General features: G+C 35.1%; 1 protein-coding gene across 1 annotated transcript in view; it reads right to left on the bottom strand.

Moving 5' to 3' along the window:
* Positions 1-787: 787 nt before the first annotated feature.
* The window catches only part of LOC149803921 (UDP-galactose translocator-like), a 48,138-nt gene continuing 32,452 nt past the window's right edge, over positions 788-16,473 (bottom strand). Inside the window, exon 3 of the mRNA XM_089953735.1 lies at positions 788-15,679. Within this exon, the coding sequence (XP_089809861.1) occupies positions 15,029-15,679 (651 nt within the window). The 3' untranslated portion in view covers positions 788-15,028. The remainder of the gene's footprint in view (positions 15,680-16,473) is intronic.

Below are 16,473 nucleotides of genomic sequence, written 5' to 3'. Positions count from 1 at the left end.
GTTTATTGTAGCAGCCATATTTGAGGTCTGATTGAAACCCTTTTCATTCAGGACCAACCAGATATCATAATTATTTTTGAACATCCCATGTCAATATGACCTTCCATTCAGGAGTAGCAATAAAATGGTTTTCAAGATGGGTGCCATGGTAGCCATACTGGACGTTAGATCTACACCATTTTCATTTGTGATATTATAAGTATTCTGGCGAAAAACCAATGCTGATACTTTTTATCTAGGAGGAGCAGAGATAAGATTTTGAAGATGGTCACTGTGGTGCTATACTGGATATTAGATAGCCACAAATTTTACCAAACACCAGTTAGACACTATAAGGAGGCTTCTGGTGAAAAAACCCTTGCTGATAGGACTTTCTGTTCAGGAGGAGAAGCAATAACAAGATTTTCAAGATGGCTGCTTTGGTGGTCCGACTGAGTATCATATTGGCACCATTATTATCTGGACCAAAGCCATCATAAGTCGTCTTTCTGCAAAAACCTCATGTTGACACGATCAGGTGGAGGAGCAATAACAAGATTTTCAAAATGGCTGCTGTGGTGGCCATATTGGATGTCTGAGCAGAACTTTTTTCATTTAAGTCCAACTGAACCATGGGATGAATATGTGTGTAATGTTTCATCACTATCGTCCAATTAGTTTTAGGAGAAATAGTGATAACTAACTTGTGCCAATGCATTGATGACATGACGGACAACAGTCCATCCCATATGCTCATCTGGTCTATAAGCTAATGAACTAACTCATTAAGGAAACAGACACAAAGGAAAACTGTTGTTAAGTTTATATCCCTCATTTTTAATATATAACAGTAATAGCTATTGTATATATTGTAAATAACAAAGATAAAATGGAGATCTATCATACATGAACATGGAGATACATGTAATTCAGTAGCATAGAGCATGTACCATGCAAAACATAAACCATTATGGAAAATTATAGGTTATTTTCCACTGGGTCATAGTAAGAACATACATGTATTTAGATGTGTATGTACCTGCAGCTTTATCCTTTTTTTCCCTATGTGTTAAATGAACAGAAATCCATAGCCCTAATATTTCAATAATGTGGCAAGAAACTAATATGTATGTGAAGTCACTAGTATGAGTACTTACAAGAATCTGGTTACAGATATAGTGTATTTCAATCAAATAATCTACATATGTGAGCAAAAAATCTCCAATGTGCACATTGGCAGGATTTCTGTGACAGCAGCTGTTGTTTGCTGTCTCCCTTACAACCTCATTTGATGTGGTTAATAATTCAATCTCCCTTACAACCTCAATTTATGAGGTGAATAATTCAGTCTCTTTTACAATCTCATTTAATGGTGTGAATAATTCAGTCTCCCTTACAACCTTATTTGACCGCTCCGGATTGCCTAGTGGTTAGAGTGTCTGCCTTGGAACAGGAGGTCGTGGGTTTGAACCCCGGCCTAGTCATACCGAAGGCTTACAAAAATAGTACAAATGGCTGCCTTGCTAGTCGCACAGCATTAAGAGGTTACTGTTAGGACTGGTGGGCCTGGTGTCAGGATAAAATGTGACTGAGTGGGACATCATGCTACATGTCTGCAGCATGATGCCCCACTGCTAGACATCACTATAAACTGTCACACTGCAGACATCGTAGCGATATGACTGAAATTTTGTTAAAGCTATGTTAAAAATCCTAATCACACATACACTTCAGTCTCCCTTACAAGCTCATCTGATGTGAATAACTCAGTCTCCTTTACAATCTCATTTGATGTAGTGAATAATTCATTCTGCCTCATAATTCAGTCTCCTTTACAATTTGAGGTATTAAATAATTCAGTCTCCCTTACAACCTCATTTGATCTGGTGATTAATTAAGTCTTTACTAATATATGCATCAAAGTTTGTACAGAAAATTCAGGTAACGATACCCAATTAATTCAAAGACTTGCAATAATACATTTACAATATGGTCAGTACAGGAAAACAAGGCCCTAAAATCTGATGACTGTATAAAGGATAAAGACTGAGTTGTGACATAAAACAAATGAGGGAATAATTGAAAGCACCTGCATGTAAAATCTCTCTGATACTCACAATATAAGGACCTCTTAAGGTTTTCACTAAACAAAGATATTACATGTGACAAGACCTCAAAATGTGACAACACAGAAGAGTGAACAAATGGATTGCTTTACCAGGATTTCTGAGAGATTCCATAACATGTGTTATTTATTTGACATGAAAATTAGTTTACAATTGCAACATACATACTGATTGAAGGAATACACATTTCCTCCTGTCATAGTACAGTCAAATCTATGTAAAATGATGACATGGCATACACATGATCAGAGTGCATTATGGCAGTGTTGAACTGTGGTTGACATAAAACTTAGAAATACTGTATGAAAATTACTGTAATGCTCAATTCCAGATAAACATATTTCCAGAGTGTAAAAACTGTATATACACAACAATTAAATTCAACTTAGCATTCATAGCTGGATTGGGAACATTAAAGTATTTCATGGTCCAACATAGAAAAATAATATTCTGCAAATAGGTCACATGACAATTATATATGATAAGTATAATGATGCAAGAAGCAAAATGCTGAGGCCTCTTTGGTAGATATTTAAAAAGCTTAAATAATTAGGTCACTACAACCTTAGCTTTCATGCACTTTGATCTGTACATCAAAATAGTACCAACACTGTATATACATCAAAGCTATTCTAAATGTTTTGAGAAAGAGACATTATAACCAAATAAAGTAATAAATAAACTATTATAATAATAACATAAGCAAAACAAAGCCATTCAATGCAAGCAAAATGACCCCAAATACTTGTATATTTTCCCACATATTTCTCCATCAACTGCAATGAACTAAATCATATCTGAAGTAAAGCAAACAATATCTGAGAGCATATTGTTAATTATTTCTTCTGCACCTAAAACTAATTATACATGCAAAACCACCCCAAAACAGTCAATCAATATACAGTAAGAAAAATAAAAATTAGTTACTGATCATCACATATTTTTTAACAAAATTCAAAACTTTTACATTGATTTTCTTCCATGATTTTGCCCTGCAATCAAGAAACGTACTGTATATACTTGCTTTTAAGTTTAGCCCAACTGCAAACTGCACAGACCCAAATCTGCCATCACACAATACATTGGCAGATCTGGATCTATCCAGTTTGCTAGGAGTTATCAGTAAAACATATAATACAGACCTTAATCTGCTGGTGCATTTTGTGATGGCAGATCGTGGTCTATGCTGTTTGCAAATGGACTCGGCTTATAAGCGAGTATATATGATACATGAGGACAATTACAAATGCTACAAAAAACAAGTTTAATGTTATATGGTTAGTGAAGCACAGCACGAGTACTGTGATACCTGTTTTGTAACCTTTTTCTTACGCGATACCTTGATCTTCCAGCAAGGCAATTGAAGAGTAACATGTTGATATGGATAAAGTGTCATAAAAATATATGTAGGGGTTAAACAAAAACAGCCTGGATAAAGAAACAGCCCCCTGACTTGCATTATCCAATCTTGTAACCCTGACCTTGAGGCAGGGGGTATGACTGAACACATGACACCGTCACACCAATATATATGAAAGGCTAAAGTTCATTCAAAAAATACCTTCAATGGTTTAATTGTTCTGCCCATGAATGGATTGGGGTCACTCATTTTCCCTTGCCATGACATGAACCCTGGGGCAGTGGGCATGGCTACTGGTATGGAACTCATTGCCTAGTCATACTGTATAACCAATTTATGTTCGATGTTCATTGATTCAAAAGTTATACTTTTAACTAGGATACTAATTAGACAGGTATGCAACACACTGTCTATACATGAAATATAATAATGGACTAAAATTTCATCAAAAACTCTTTTTTTGGTTTAAAAGTAATCTCTGGTTATTAGTCACAGAAATGCAAGAGCAATGGTATGTCACACATCATCTGATATATAGCTGTCTAAAGCTTCGTTCAGATATGGTTCAAAATTTGTACTCCATACAAAGATACAAGTCACCATTTCATTTTTCCTTGCAAAGACCTTGACCTGGAGGCAGGGGGCCTGGTTATGGCATGTGACAACACTGTCTTATCATGGGATATAAACTGGGAAACTTTCTCAAACTAATACAATGTTATTCGTCATACCATGTTAAAGGATGGATGGATACACAATGAAATCACATAACATGTCTGAATTAAGACATTTGATTAAAAATGCAAATTCTGACCTTAAAATTGACCCCCGGGGTCAATTAGGTCAAGTTTTCAAACTTGTTCAAAATAGCACAGGTAATTTGGTGGTAAGATTTGCACCGTTTTCATCCAGGAGCAATTACATATGTCAAGAGGTGTTTAAGTGAAAGCCCAAAGTCAATGCTTCCATTGTGTCAAGAGATGTTTAAGTGAAAGGCCAAAGTCAATGCTTCCATTGTGTCAGGAAATGTTTATGTGAAAGCCCAAAGCCAATGCTTCCACTGTGTCAAGAGGTGTTTATGTGAAAGGCCAAAGTCAATGCCACCATTGTGTCAAGAGGTGTTTAAGTGAAAGCCCAAAGTCAATGCCTCCATTGTGTCAAGAGGTGTTTAAGTGAAAGCCAAAAGTCAATGCTTCCATTGTGTCAGGAGATGTTTAAGTGAAAGCCCAAAGCCAATGCTTCCATTGTGTCAAGAGGTGTTTATGTGAAAGACCAAAGTCACTGCCACCAATGTGTCAAGAGGTGTTTAAGTGAAAGCACAAAGTCAATGCTTCCATTGTGTCAAGAGGTGTTTAAGTGAAAGCCCAAAGCCAATGTTTCCATTGTGTCAAGAGGTGTTTATGTGAAAGGCCAAAGTCAATGCCACCATTGTGTCAAGAGGTGTTTAAGTGAAAGCCCAAAGTCAATGCCACCATTGTGTCAAGAGGTGTTTAAGTGAAAGGCTAAAGTCAATGCCACCAGTGTGTCAAGAGGTGTTTAAGTGAAAGCCCAAAGTCAATGCCTCCATTGTGTCAAGAGGTGTTTAAGTGAAAGCCCAAAGTCAATGCCACCATTGTGTCAAGAGGTGTTTAAGTGAAAGCCCAAATTCAATGCCTCCATTGTGTCAAGAGTAGTAGTAGCAACAAATTTATAAGATGGCCATAGTGACTGCCATGTTGTAAGTCATATCAGCATCCTTTTCATTTAGGACCTATTATGTACTGTTATAGCGTTTTACTGATATGCCCATATATGTCAATGCAGCTGTTCATTCAGGAGAAGTTGCTGTTAGGAAACTTTAAAGCTGCCATCAGGGCAGCCATTTTGAAGGTTTAATCAGCATTTCAATATCGGTCTAGCTACATATTACAGTAAGTATTTTGATTAAAATCCTATTTCAATACGACCAACCGTTAAAAAACGTAACAGTAACTCATTCCAATATTATTTTAAAAAATTCACTTTAAAATCAAAGTTGAACTAAATATCATGACAAGGATTTCTGTTCAAAATTTAGGTCCAAATACCCATCCTCCCTAATGCCAAGTTGACACAAGAAAGGTGGATAGTCAAATATATGGACAAAGTAGACACTTCCCCAAAAGCATATGGCTGGGGCTTGGAAATGGCAAAATCCTTACATGATGCCAGAACAAATACTTAAACTATGATATATTAGTTAAACCCTCAATTTGTTACACTAAACCAAGATACATTAGTTCCACCCTTACTATGTTACATTAACCTATGATACACTAGTTAAACCTCATAGTTAAACCATGATGCATTAGTTAAAACATCCATGTTTAAAATTAAATCATGATACATTGGTTAAACCCTCAATTTCTTACATTATGTAATAAATTTTATGTAAATATGTACATTTTAACATTAGGCATAGGGGAGCAAACTATGAAGTGAAAATGAGAAATATGCAAACATTTACATGAACTAAAAACAAAATTATAAATCTTTTAAGAGACCTTCCATTACAATTGCCATGTACAGGCAATTCCACTATATATACAGGTTTGGAGATCAAGCTAAAAACATGTTATTTGTAATAGAAGATTTGCAAAAGATTTACACAGAATCTTAACACTGAAAACAGAACAACCACTAGAAATAGTGATGTAAGTGTACCCTGTATCTATGCCTTCTGATACACTGCACCTGTTTTTTAAAATTTACATGGACACTTTACAATCTCTTTCTGGTACATGTATAGTGTACCTTTTCTTTTGATACATATACACTGAATCAGGGTTTTTCTGATAATTAGTACACTGTACCTATGTCTATCCGATACATGTAATCTGCATCTACGTCTCTTTAACCAGCCAATACAGGTGAGACAGACAACAAAATTTGTTGTCATCAAATTTATCCATGTATAATTTATATTTGACTGCAAACAGATTTGAAATAGACCTGCTATAACATTTTATTCTGGCATATAGCATTTCTCCTATTGTAACCCCCTACACACCCAGACCTAACATATTTCTCCTCTGATACCCCCTTCCAACCCATATCCGCTGTAACATGAACTGACATCCACTATGATCAGTATCCACAAAGATCATCTGTAAGAAAATCTACTGACATAGAGTATTTCTTTTATGACAAATATCCACAGACCTAGACCTGCTGTAATATGTACTGGCATAGAGTATTTCTCTTATGACAAACATCCACAGACCTAGACCAGCTGTAATATGTCATGTCATAGAGTATTTCTTTTATGACAAACATCCACAGACCTAGACCTGCTGTAATATGTCATGTCATAGAGTATTTCTCTTATGACAAACATCCACAGACCTATACCAGCTGTAATATGTACTGACATAGAGTATTTCTCTTATGACAAACATCCACAGACCTAGACCTGCTGTAATATGTCATGTCATAGAGTATTTCTCTTATGACAAACATCCACAGACCTATACCAGCTGTAGTATGTACTGGCATAGAGCATTTCTCTTATGACAAACATCCACAGACCTAGACCAGCTGTAATATGTCATGTCATAGAGTATTTCTCTTATGACACACATCCACAGACCTAGACCAGCTGTAATATGTACTGACATAGAGTATTTCTCTTATGACAAACATCCACACACCTAGACCTGCTGTAGTATGTACTGACATAGAGTATTTCTCTTATGACAAACATCCACAGACCTAGACCAGCTGTAATATGTACTGACATAGAGTATTTCTCTTATGACACACATCCACAGACCTAGACCTGCTGTAGTATGTACTGGCATAGAGTATTTCTCTTATGACAAACATCCACAGACCTAGACCAGCTGTAATATGTCATGTCATAGAGTATTTCTCTTATGACAAACATCCACAGACCTAGACCAGCTGTAATATGTACTGACATAGAGTATTTCTCTTATGACAAACATCCACAGACCTATACCAGCTGTAATATGTACTGACATAGAGTATTTCTCTTATGACACACATCCACAGACCTAGACCTGCTGTAATATGTACTGACATAGAGTATTTCTCTTATGACAAACATACACAGACCTAGACCTGCTGTAGTATGTACTGGCATAGAGCATTTCTCTTATGACAAACATCCACAGACCTAGACCAGCTGTAATATGTCATGTCATAGAGTATTTCTCTTATGACACACATCCACAGACCTAGACCAGCTGTAATATGTACTGACATAGAGTATTTCTCTTATGACAAACATCCACAGACCTAGACCAGCTGTAATATGTACTGACATAGAGCATTTCTCTTATGACAAACATCCACAGACCTAGACCTGCTGTAGTATGTACTGACATAGAGTATTTCTCTTATGACAAACATCCACAGACCTAGACCTGCTGTAGTATGTACTGGCATAGAGTATTTCTCTTATGACACACATACACAGACCTAGACCAGCTGTAGTATGCACTGGCAGAGAGTATTTCTCTTATGACAAACATCCATAGACCTAGACCAGCTGTAATATATCCTGTCATAGAGCATTTCTCTTATGACAAACATCCACAGACCTAGACCAGCTGTAATATGTCCTGTCACACATTATTTTTTCTATGATCAGCCCCCACCCTACCAGTCACTCTGAAGTGAACTGGAATTGCAGCACCTTCTTGCCATTGCAAATCCCAGTTTTTACATCACATTCCAATCTCCCACCCCATCCCCTGTGCATGTATGTCCTGGATGATGACACATGAGTAATGATACAAGATCTCCCATGAGTAATGATACAAGATCTATTACAGATATGATGGATGATGACCCATGAGTAATGATACAAAATCTCCCATGAGTAATGATACAAACATGTCAAATAAAATGTACATATAACCCGTTGCTTATGAAAATTAATGTCAAATTAAATGCATATGACAACACACTGCATATCAAAACATGATACAATGTTCAAAACAGAATATGCTGTAACCTTAGAATATGAAAATGTATTATTCTACTTCAATAGTGTACATAATAACCCATATCATATGGAAATATATGATACTATTTCAGTATAGCGTATATGATAACCCTAAATATATGAAAATGATTCTTCACTATTTCAATACAGTGTACATGATGTTCTTTCGCATATGAACAATGTATCATTCTATTTTTCAATACAGTGTACATTATGTACTTTCGCATATGATAAATGTATATTTTATTTTCCAATACAGTGTACATAATAACCCTTATCATATGGAAATATATGATACTATTTCAATATAGTGTACATGATAACCCTAAGTATATGAAAATGTATCATTATTTCAATACAGTGTACATGATGTCCTTTCACATATGATAAATATATCATTCTATTTTCCAATACAGTGTACATGATAACCCTTAACATATGGAATTATATACCATTTCAACAGTGTGCATGATAATTCTTAACATATAAAACTGTATCATACTATTTCAATGATGTGTAGATGATAACCCTTAGCATATGGAAATATATGAAATGATTTCAATACAATATACATTTTGCCGTTGGCACATGGCAGTATACAATACTATTTCAATACATTATACATTATGTACTTTTGCATATGGATGTGTAAAATACTATTTCAATATACAAAATTAGAATGGATTTATTGACAATAATATGCATAGTATGTAAATTAGATATTACTAATCAGATTTCTCCAAACTGTGTGATTGACAATATCACATTTATCCACACATAATGAACACATCGGACTGATTTCTATGCCTTATTCAGTGGAAGCACATAATATCTGGGATATATGGAAGCAAATACTGCATTGCGTGTCCATCTGACAAAAATAAAAGGGAGAGGGGGAGAAGTTTCATACATGCAAGTATATTAGACTTCTCTTAATCAAAGAATATTATGAAATTGTTCCTTTAATTTCTCAGCATACACCATTTCATCCCCCTATAATATAGAAGACAACTAGGCCTGTGCATCATCCTGAAATGTGTGTGTGTGTGTGTGTATGACACACAGGATGCAAAGTAAGCACTCCATTTCATAATGTATACTGCTTTGGAGACTTCAATATGATGCACAATGACTGAATTTGTGGTGTTACACAGCCAAGGTGTAGAATATGCATGCATGGCAAGCATTTTGGTGACCCAGACTAGCATAAATTTTCTGATGCTAGAATGAAAAACAATGTTCAAAGTGTAGACCATTGTCACACGGCACCTCATTTAACATTATCTAAATATATTTACTGTTGATCACTGCTCTCATTTTAGATAATTATATACTGACAAGAAATGAGAACATAAGATTTTGCTTTCTTTTTTCTGTGTAATTTTTATTTTTTTAAATTTCTAATATGTGCATTATGTTCATGTTGTGCATATGTGACAAAGGTGAGCCTTATTTTCAAGTTGTGCGTATTTGATAAAGGTATGCACTATATTCAGCAAAAGATGGTGTATAATTATGTAATACCCCCAAGTACATAGATCAATGCCATACATGTGGATTATAAACACACGAATGTAATCAACAATTACACTTTTTCATTTTTAGTAGTTCCAGTAGCAGTTGTAAATAATTATCATGCCAAACTAAAATGATCTTCACAACGTAATGTTGGTCCATTTTCTAACTATGTTTTGGGCAATTGTTTAACTTTATACATGTCAACTCTGAATCTTTTCAAAATTTAAACTTTTAATGTTTAATCAGCACTACCTTCATTCCTACCAAAAACCAACCACTCCCTCCTACCACCCACCCACCTATAAGGCATAAAAGACACAAAACAATTAAAAACAGGGCATTCAATAAGAAACAACAGTAAAAATACTATAATTATTTGAAAAGTGCCAGATATTTGTTTTTGTGTTATTCCTTTTTAAATCAATGTTCATAAAATCTTCTGATGATTAAGTTATTATCACTGTCCACCTCTAGAAGTCAGATTCAACTAAGCAAGTCACAGGCTTTAGGTAAACTTGGAGTGACAATCACTAGTATATAACTGGTTCATGCATCAACAACTACCTTGATTAGTCACTACAACTGAGGCCTCACACAAAAAGCATGTAGCATGCAGTCTATTCATCTAACTTATATTCCCATTCATATGTACCAAACAGAGTTTACAAGTCCAGGATAACCTATTGCAATAAATAATGTATAGACATTAATAAGAAAAATAAAAAATAAACATATTTATTCCTACTTTCAACTGTACTGGTCAGAAAGGGCCTCCAGCCTAGGCTATACATCCCATGAAAACAATCTATGTGGTTGCAAAAACAAGAGTTCAATGAAGGTACAAGCACTCTACTGGCTGAAAAGAATTTCTAGAAATTCAAAGTTAAGACCATTCTTCTTTTAACTACCAAATGTTGAAACCAGTGCTGATATTCTTCAGTGATAAAAACAATTCCAATTAAATGCTGTAGAGTATGTATTGAATGTCAGCTTGACAACAGTTTCATTTGGGTCCAACAAGACATCATAAGAAGTCTTCTGGTGGAAACCCCATGTTTGATATAACTTTCCATTTTGGAAAAGTAACAGTAAGATCTCCATTATGGTCAACGTGGTGGCGATTTTGAAAATCAGACTAGCATCATTTTCACTTAAGACCAACTAGATATTAGAAGAAGTCTTCTGGTGAAAAGTCAATATGACTTTCTGTTGGATTATATGCAGTAGCAATATTTTCAAGATAGCTGATGTGGTCACCATATTTTTGATGTAATATTGTCAGCATTTTCATGTAGGATCAACTAGACATAATAGGAAGTCATTAGTGAAAATCCCATGTTGATATGTACTGGAATTTAAAAAAAAAAAAACTGATTATGAGTTAAATTCAATAATTGTACATAACCAAATAAATGTGAAATCACAGCCATTGTGAACTTCTTGTTTAAAGGGTGTGACACAAACAGAGAGGAACACAATTTCATGATTCTGGAATGAACACTGCTTCAGTCTGAACTCCTGTCAGTGAAGCATGAAATGTGGGTCACAGTGACCTATTTCTATGACAAGACTATAGTGCACTGACTCAAAATGTTTCATGGTTCCAGCTATAACAGTATCTATCAAGGCTGTCACAGACCTATTTGGTTATGAGCTAAACATAAAAAACTAACCTAATCCAGTCAAAAGAAAATGATAGGTCAGAACAACCTTCTGACAACGTGTGGTACTAACAGAGATGCACACAATCATCTCTTTTGATAGTTCGTGCATGTAATTAGCTTGTGAGAAAAGAAATTAAAAGATAAAATGGAACATATGTCAGTGGAGTATGAAATATGGGCCATAGAGATCTACTCTGGTGATGAGGGTGTAGTAGCCATTAGGATGCATCCCATCAATGTTGATATAACAGTAGATATTCAGGGCACAAAAAAACTATCTCGTCTTGAACTAAATGTAACGTGTAACTTTCTTTTGTCGTAAGGCAGTGGTTCTAACAGTGATGCATAAAATCACCTATTTTATTATTCTAACATTAAGAAGACATGAGAAAAGAACTTGAAAGATAAAAAGGTAACCAAAGTCAATGAAGCATGAAATCAGGATCATAGTGGCCTACTTTTCAAAGATGTTTAGTACTAATCAAGATGTCTCACCTAATGAAGTTTCATGAATCTAGGTGTAACAGAATATATACAAGAAGTAAAAAATTTGGTCATGAGTTAAGCTTAACCTATGCCAGTAAGAAGTGAAGTGTGTCACAGTGACCTTCATTTGTTAGAAGGTTGTAGTATAATCACAAGTGCATGCACTCATCTGGATTGATGTTTCAGCATGAACAAAGCCTGAGAAATAAATTTAAAACTAAAAATTAAAAGAAAGTTAGTGAAGCCTGAAATACCAGTCATAGTGACCAATTTTTGTGATGAGGGCATAGCAGTAATCAAGATGAATCCCCTTACCCAAGTTTTATGATTTATGACAGTATAACACCATTTATACAGGGTGCACAAAACCGAGTTAAATGGAAATCTTAACTTTGAATGTACCATCAAAGAACAAAGTTAGCCCCATAGTCCCATCTCCAGGGATTATTTGCTATGAAAATGTCTCCCCACAGTCTCATCTCCAGGGAGTTTTTGCTATGAAAATGTCTCCCAACTTGTGCCCAAGTCCCAGGAAGAAAGAGTGGTTGAGATTCAATGAGGATGTGTGTGCTTTAATCTTCACATATGCCAAGGTTTAGTACAAAATCTTACCTCTACTTCAGTGGGGTGGCCTACTGAAAGTTCTTCAAAATTACGACCAAGTGTATACCACCTATTCCAATGTTATCATATCTAATTAATATGAGTATATAGAACTGTCCATGTAGCACATTTACAATACCGACAGCAATGTTTTTCATCTAAATAATGCCCTTTAACAAAGGATTAACAATCAATCCTTATACATTTTTTAATCAAATACATTTAAAAATTACATTAAAAATAATGCAGGACTAGAATGCCAAAGTTCAAATCAATACTTGATGCATTTTTGCAATAGTATAATTGATACAATAAATAAACCTAAATATTTAAGTTAATACATTTAAATGCAAAAATAGGAAAGCATTTCATCTGGGTGATGCTACATGGCACAGGTAGTGCAGGATCACAAGGGGAAAAAATGAGCTAATATTTTCTCATTCAAATGTAGTCAAGGATCACAAGGGGAAAAAATGAGCTAATATTTTCTCATTCAAATGTAGTCAAGGATCACAAGGGGAAAAAATGAGCTAATATTTTCTCATTCAAATGTAGTCAAGGATCACAAGGGGAAAAAATGAGCTAATACTTTCTCATTCAAATGTAGTCAAGGATCACAAGGGGAAAAAATGAGCTAATATTTTCTCATTCAAATGTAGTCAAGGATCACAAGGGGAAAAAATGAGCTAATATTTTCTCATTCAAATGTAGTCAAGTATTTATTATCATGTCTATTCACAGTTGAGTACAACTGCAAACAGAATCAACCTAACTCTGTCATCACAGAAAGTGCTGGTAGATCTGGGTCTATGCAAAAAAAGTCAGGAGTAATCAGAAAAAAAAACAATACAGACCCTAATCTGCCAGCACATTATGCATAGGCAGACCAAGTTCGATGTTGTTTGCAAACAGATCTGACTTACATGCAAGTATATACATTATGAAAAAATTCACCAATCTTCATTTTGCTGTGGAAATCTACCCATATGAAGCATGAATAAATACTGATATACAGTTCAGAGACATTTAAAATACCATCAATACAAACATTTCGTTTTGCTGATTTTTTCCCCCACATTACAAACTTGACTTGCAAGTTCTAGAACATCTATTTACAGTAACTTAAAAGGTGCAGTCTGGTCTTAGAGGTTCTTAATTGTAATGAGTTATAACAGATAAATCCCACCCCGATTAAACAAACAATTCACAATTTGCATGTACAGAAAAAACTTACTGTCTCCAAATTACTGGGGGACACATAAAATGTTCACCATTTAATGTACAAAACAAACTCACTAAATAGAAATTACTGGTAGTCATGAAAATGAAATGGACTGGAGTTTAACAGCACATCAACACTTTCAAGATTATAGTGTGCTACAGCTACAGAGTTATTTATAAACACAACACAGTTGCTAACCAAGCCTGATCTGGTCAGGATTCAAACCTGTGCTGTTCTGGTCAGGATTCAAACTTGTGTTGTTCTGGTCAGGATTCAAACCTGTGCTGTTCTGGTCAGGATTCAAACCTGTGCTGTTCTGGTCAGGATTCAAACCTGTGTTGTTCTGGTCACAAGTCCTGCACACACTGGATTACAGCAGCCAAAATGAGAAGAGCTCAGATATTTGATTCCACGATTGTATACATTAGAAAAGTCTGGATGAAACTGGCTGGTTTGGATGAACCAAACATATGTATGACTACAACTCTGATAACTGGGACTGTACTGTATAACTTTCCCTTTGGGTGATTCTGACAAAGCAACATGTGTTATTACATTATTTCTAGGAATTATCCAATGTGATTACAATTACTGATCATTTTGTGTGATGTCTTAACCAACATTTTGTGGTCTCTTGCTGCAAAAAAAGACATTATAACTATTCTGACTTAAGTTTAATTGAAACATTGCACATTAAACCATGTAATAAAAAATCACAGGTCTATCACAAGCTGGATTTGGAGATGACCAGCCTGATGAAGAAACATGCAACACACCCTGATATGTGTAAAAAAAAAAATTCACCACAGTCATAAAAGAACCTGTTATACAGTTGAACCTGCCTACAAAGCCACTACTGGTATGTGAGAAATCGTATCTCTAAATTTATTCAGCTGCGTACTGTAATGAGGTTTATTTTCAGTTAATTGGTTTATGGTTAATTAGAAAATGACTGTGTTTAAGATAAACACCTTTACCTAGGTGACCTTGAAGGCAAGCTGGACTGTAACACTGTTCATGTTCACAGCCTGGCACTTCATACATACAATACAGAATTTGCAAGAAAATTGATACTTACAATTATATTGAGCTTGGTTTAATATTAAATGGCAATGCTTTTGGTATGGGAGCAAACCTAGCATACAAGTATATAGAAAGTACAACAAATAAAACCCCAATGACAAATTGCAGAGAAAGATGAAACTCAAAAAAGATAATTGAAGCTATACATGATATTATAATTGATGCTGATGCAGCAAAACCTTTAAGTATATTATCTGCATATTTTACAACTACAGCCACCATAAGACCGCCATATGACTGCAGAATGACTACTGTCCATACCACAGAGTCATATCCAAACAGGAAGCCCTGCTTTCGAACTTTATCGCCTTCTTTTATTTCCATTGTAATGTATCCAATCACTACACCCAGAATCCCAAGCTGAACATTTCTCACCCAAACACTCTGATGTGTTCCTTTAAGAATCTTTTCAAAGTACACACCTGCAAAGCCTGACATAAGACTAGAAACTACAACAGCCAACAAACCAATTAGAGGTTTCTGCTCAACTGAAATATTTGCGTCTTTCGAACCCTCTGAATTCATCTGTACAACGGAAACACCAAGGAACAGAATAAATAGCGATATCCACTGGAGTCTACTGAGAGATTTTCTCAACATAAGAACTGAGAATATTGCAGTGGTCAAGATCTTTAGCTGATATGTCACCTGTAAAGGTAAATGAAATTAATGAGAATTATTAGTCATGTAAATGAGCAAAACTATAAAAGTATTATGTTTTGTTAAAAATAATTCACAGTTTAAATCTGAGCATAATAATGTACATGTTAAGCTAGATACAGTAATGTCATACATCCATATTTCCTAGATGTTTATCTGCTCCAAAGGATATATCACCTGAAATGAGCATGTATAAACAGGAGTGGGAATATGGCCAATGACTTCACATCATAGGGTTTGGCTTTAAAAATCACTTATATGGCCTGTACTCTGGAGGCAGTTACCCATGCATGATGTGCAAAACTACCCGTTTGTCTCTGCACCATATAAAAGTACTGGAAAATGACTCGCATCATATACTGTAGTATCACCAATTTTCGAGGGGGGGGGGGGTGCGATTTTTGTCGCTTTTGTTCTTGCACCAAACCATGAATTTAAATCGCCAACGAAAAATAAGCCACATAAGATGATGCCCCCCCCCCCGCCATTTTCTTACAGTGCTTCACTTCTAGAGATTAACATAGATACTAGTATTTATAAATCAAGGTCAATACTGGTAATTAAATATTAGCTTTTACATGTGTTTGTTTTATTTTTTATTTTAACCTTTTCAAACAAGAATTATACATCATTTTATATTGTTTCAATGCACACATTCGATAAGGTATCCGATAGCTGTAATTTTACTCACTGCCTTAAATCACTATCTGAGATAAGTAACGACAGAGATATAGTAATACTGAAAATGAAAGAAAAATAATAACAAATAACTATATGAAAAT

The sequence above is a fragment of the Sinohyriopsis cumingii genome, chromosome 3 (assembly GCF_028554795.1).
Source record: "Sinohyriopsis cumingii isolate HCF-2022 chromosome 3, ASM2855479v2, whole genome shotgun sequence".
In the NCBI taxonomy this organism is placed as follows: Eukaryota; Metazoa; Mollusca; class Bivalvia; order Unionida; family Unionidae; genus Sinohyriopsis; species Sinohyriopsis cumingii.
The sequence above is the reverse complement of the archived record's forward strand: the minus strand, read 5'-3'. Positions and strand labels throughout refer to the sequence as shown.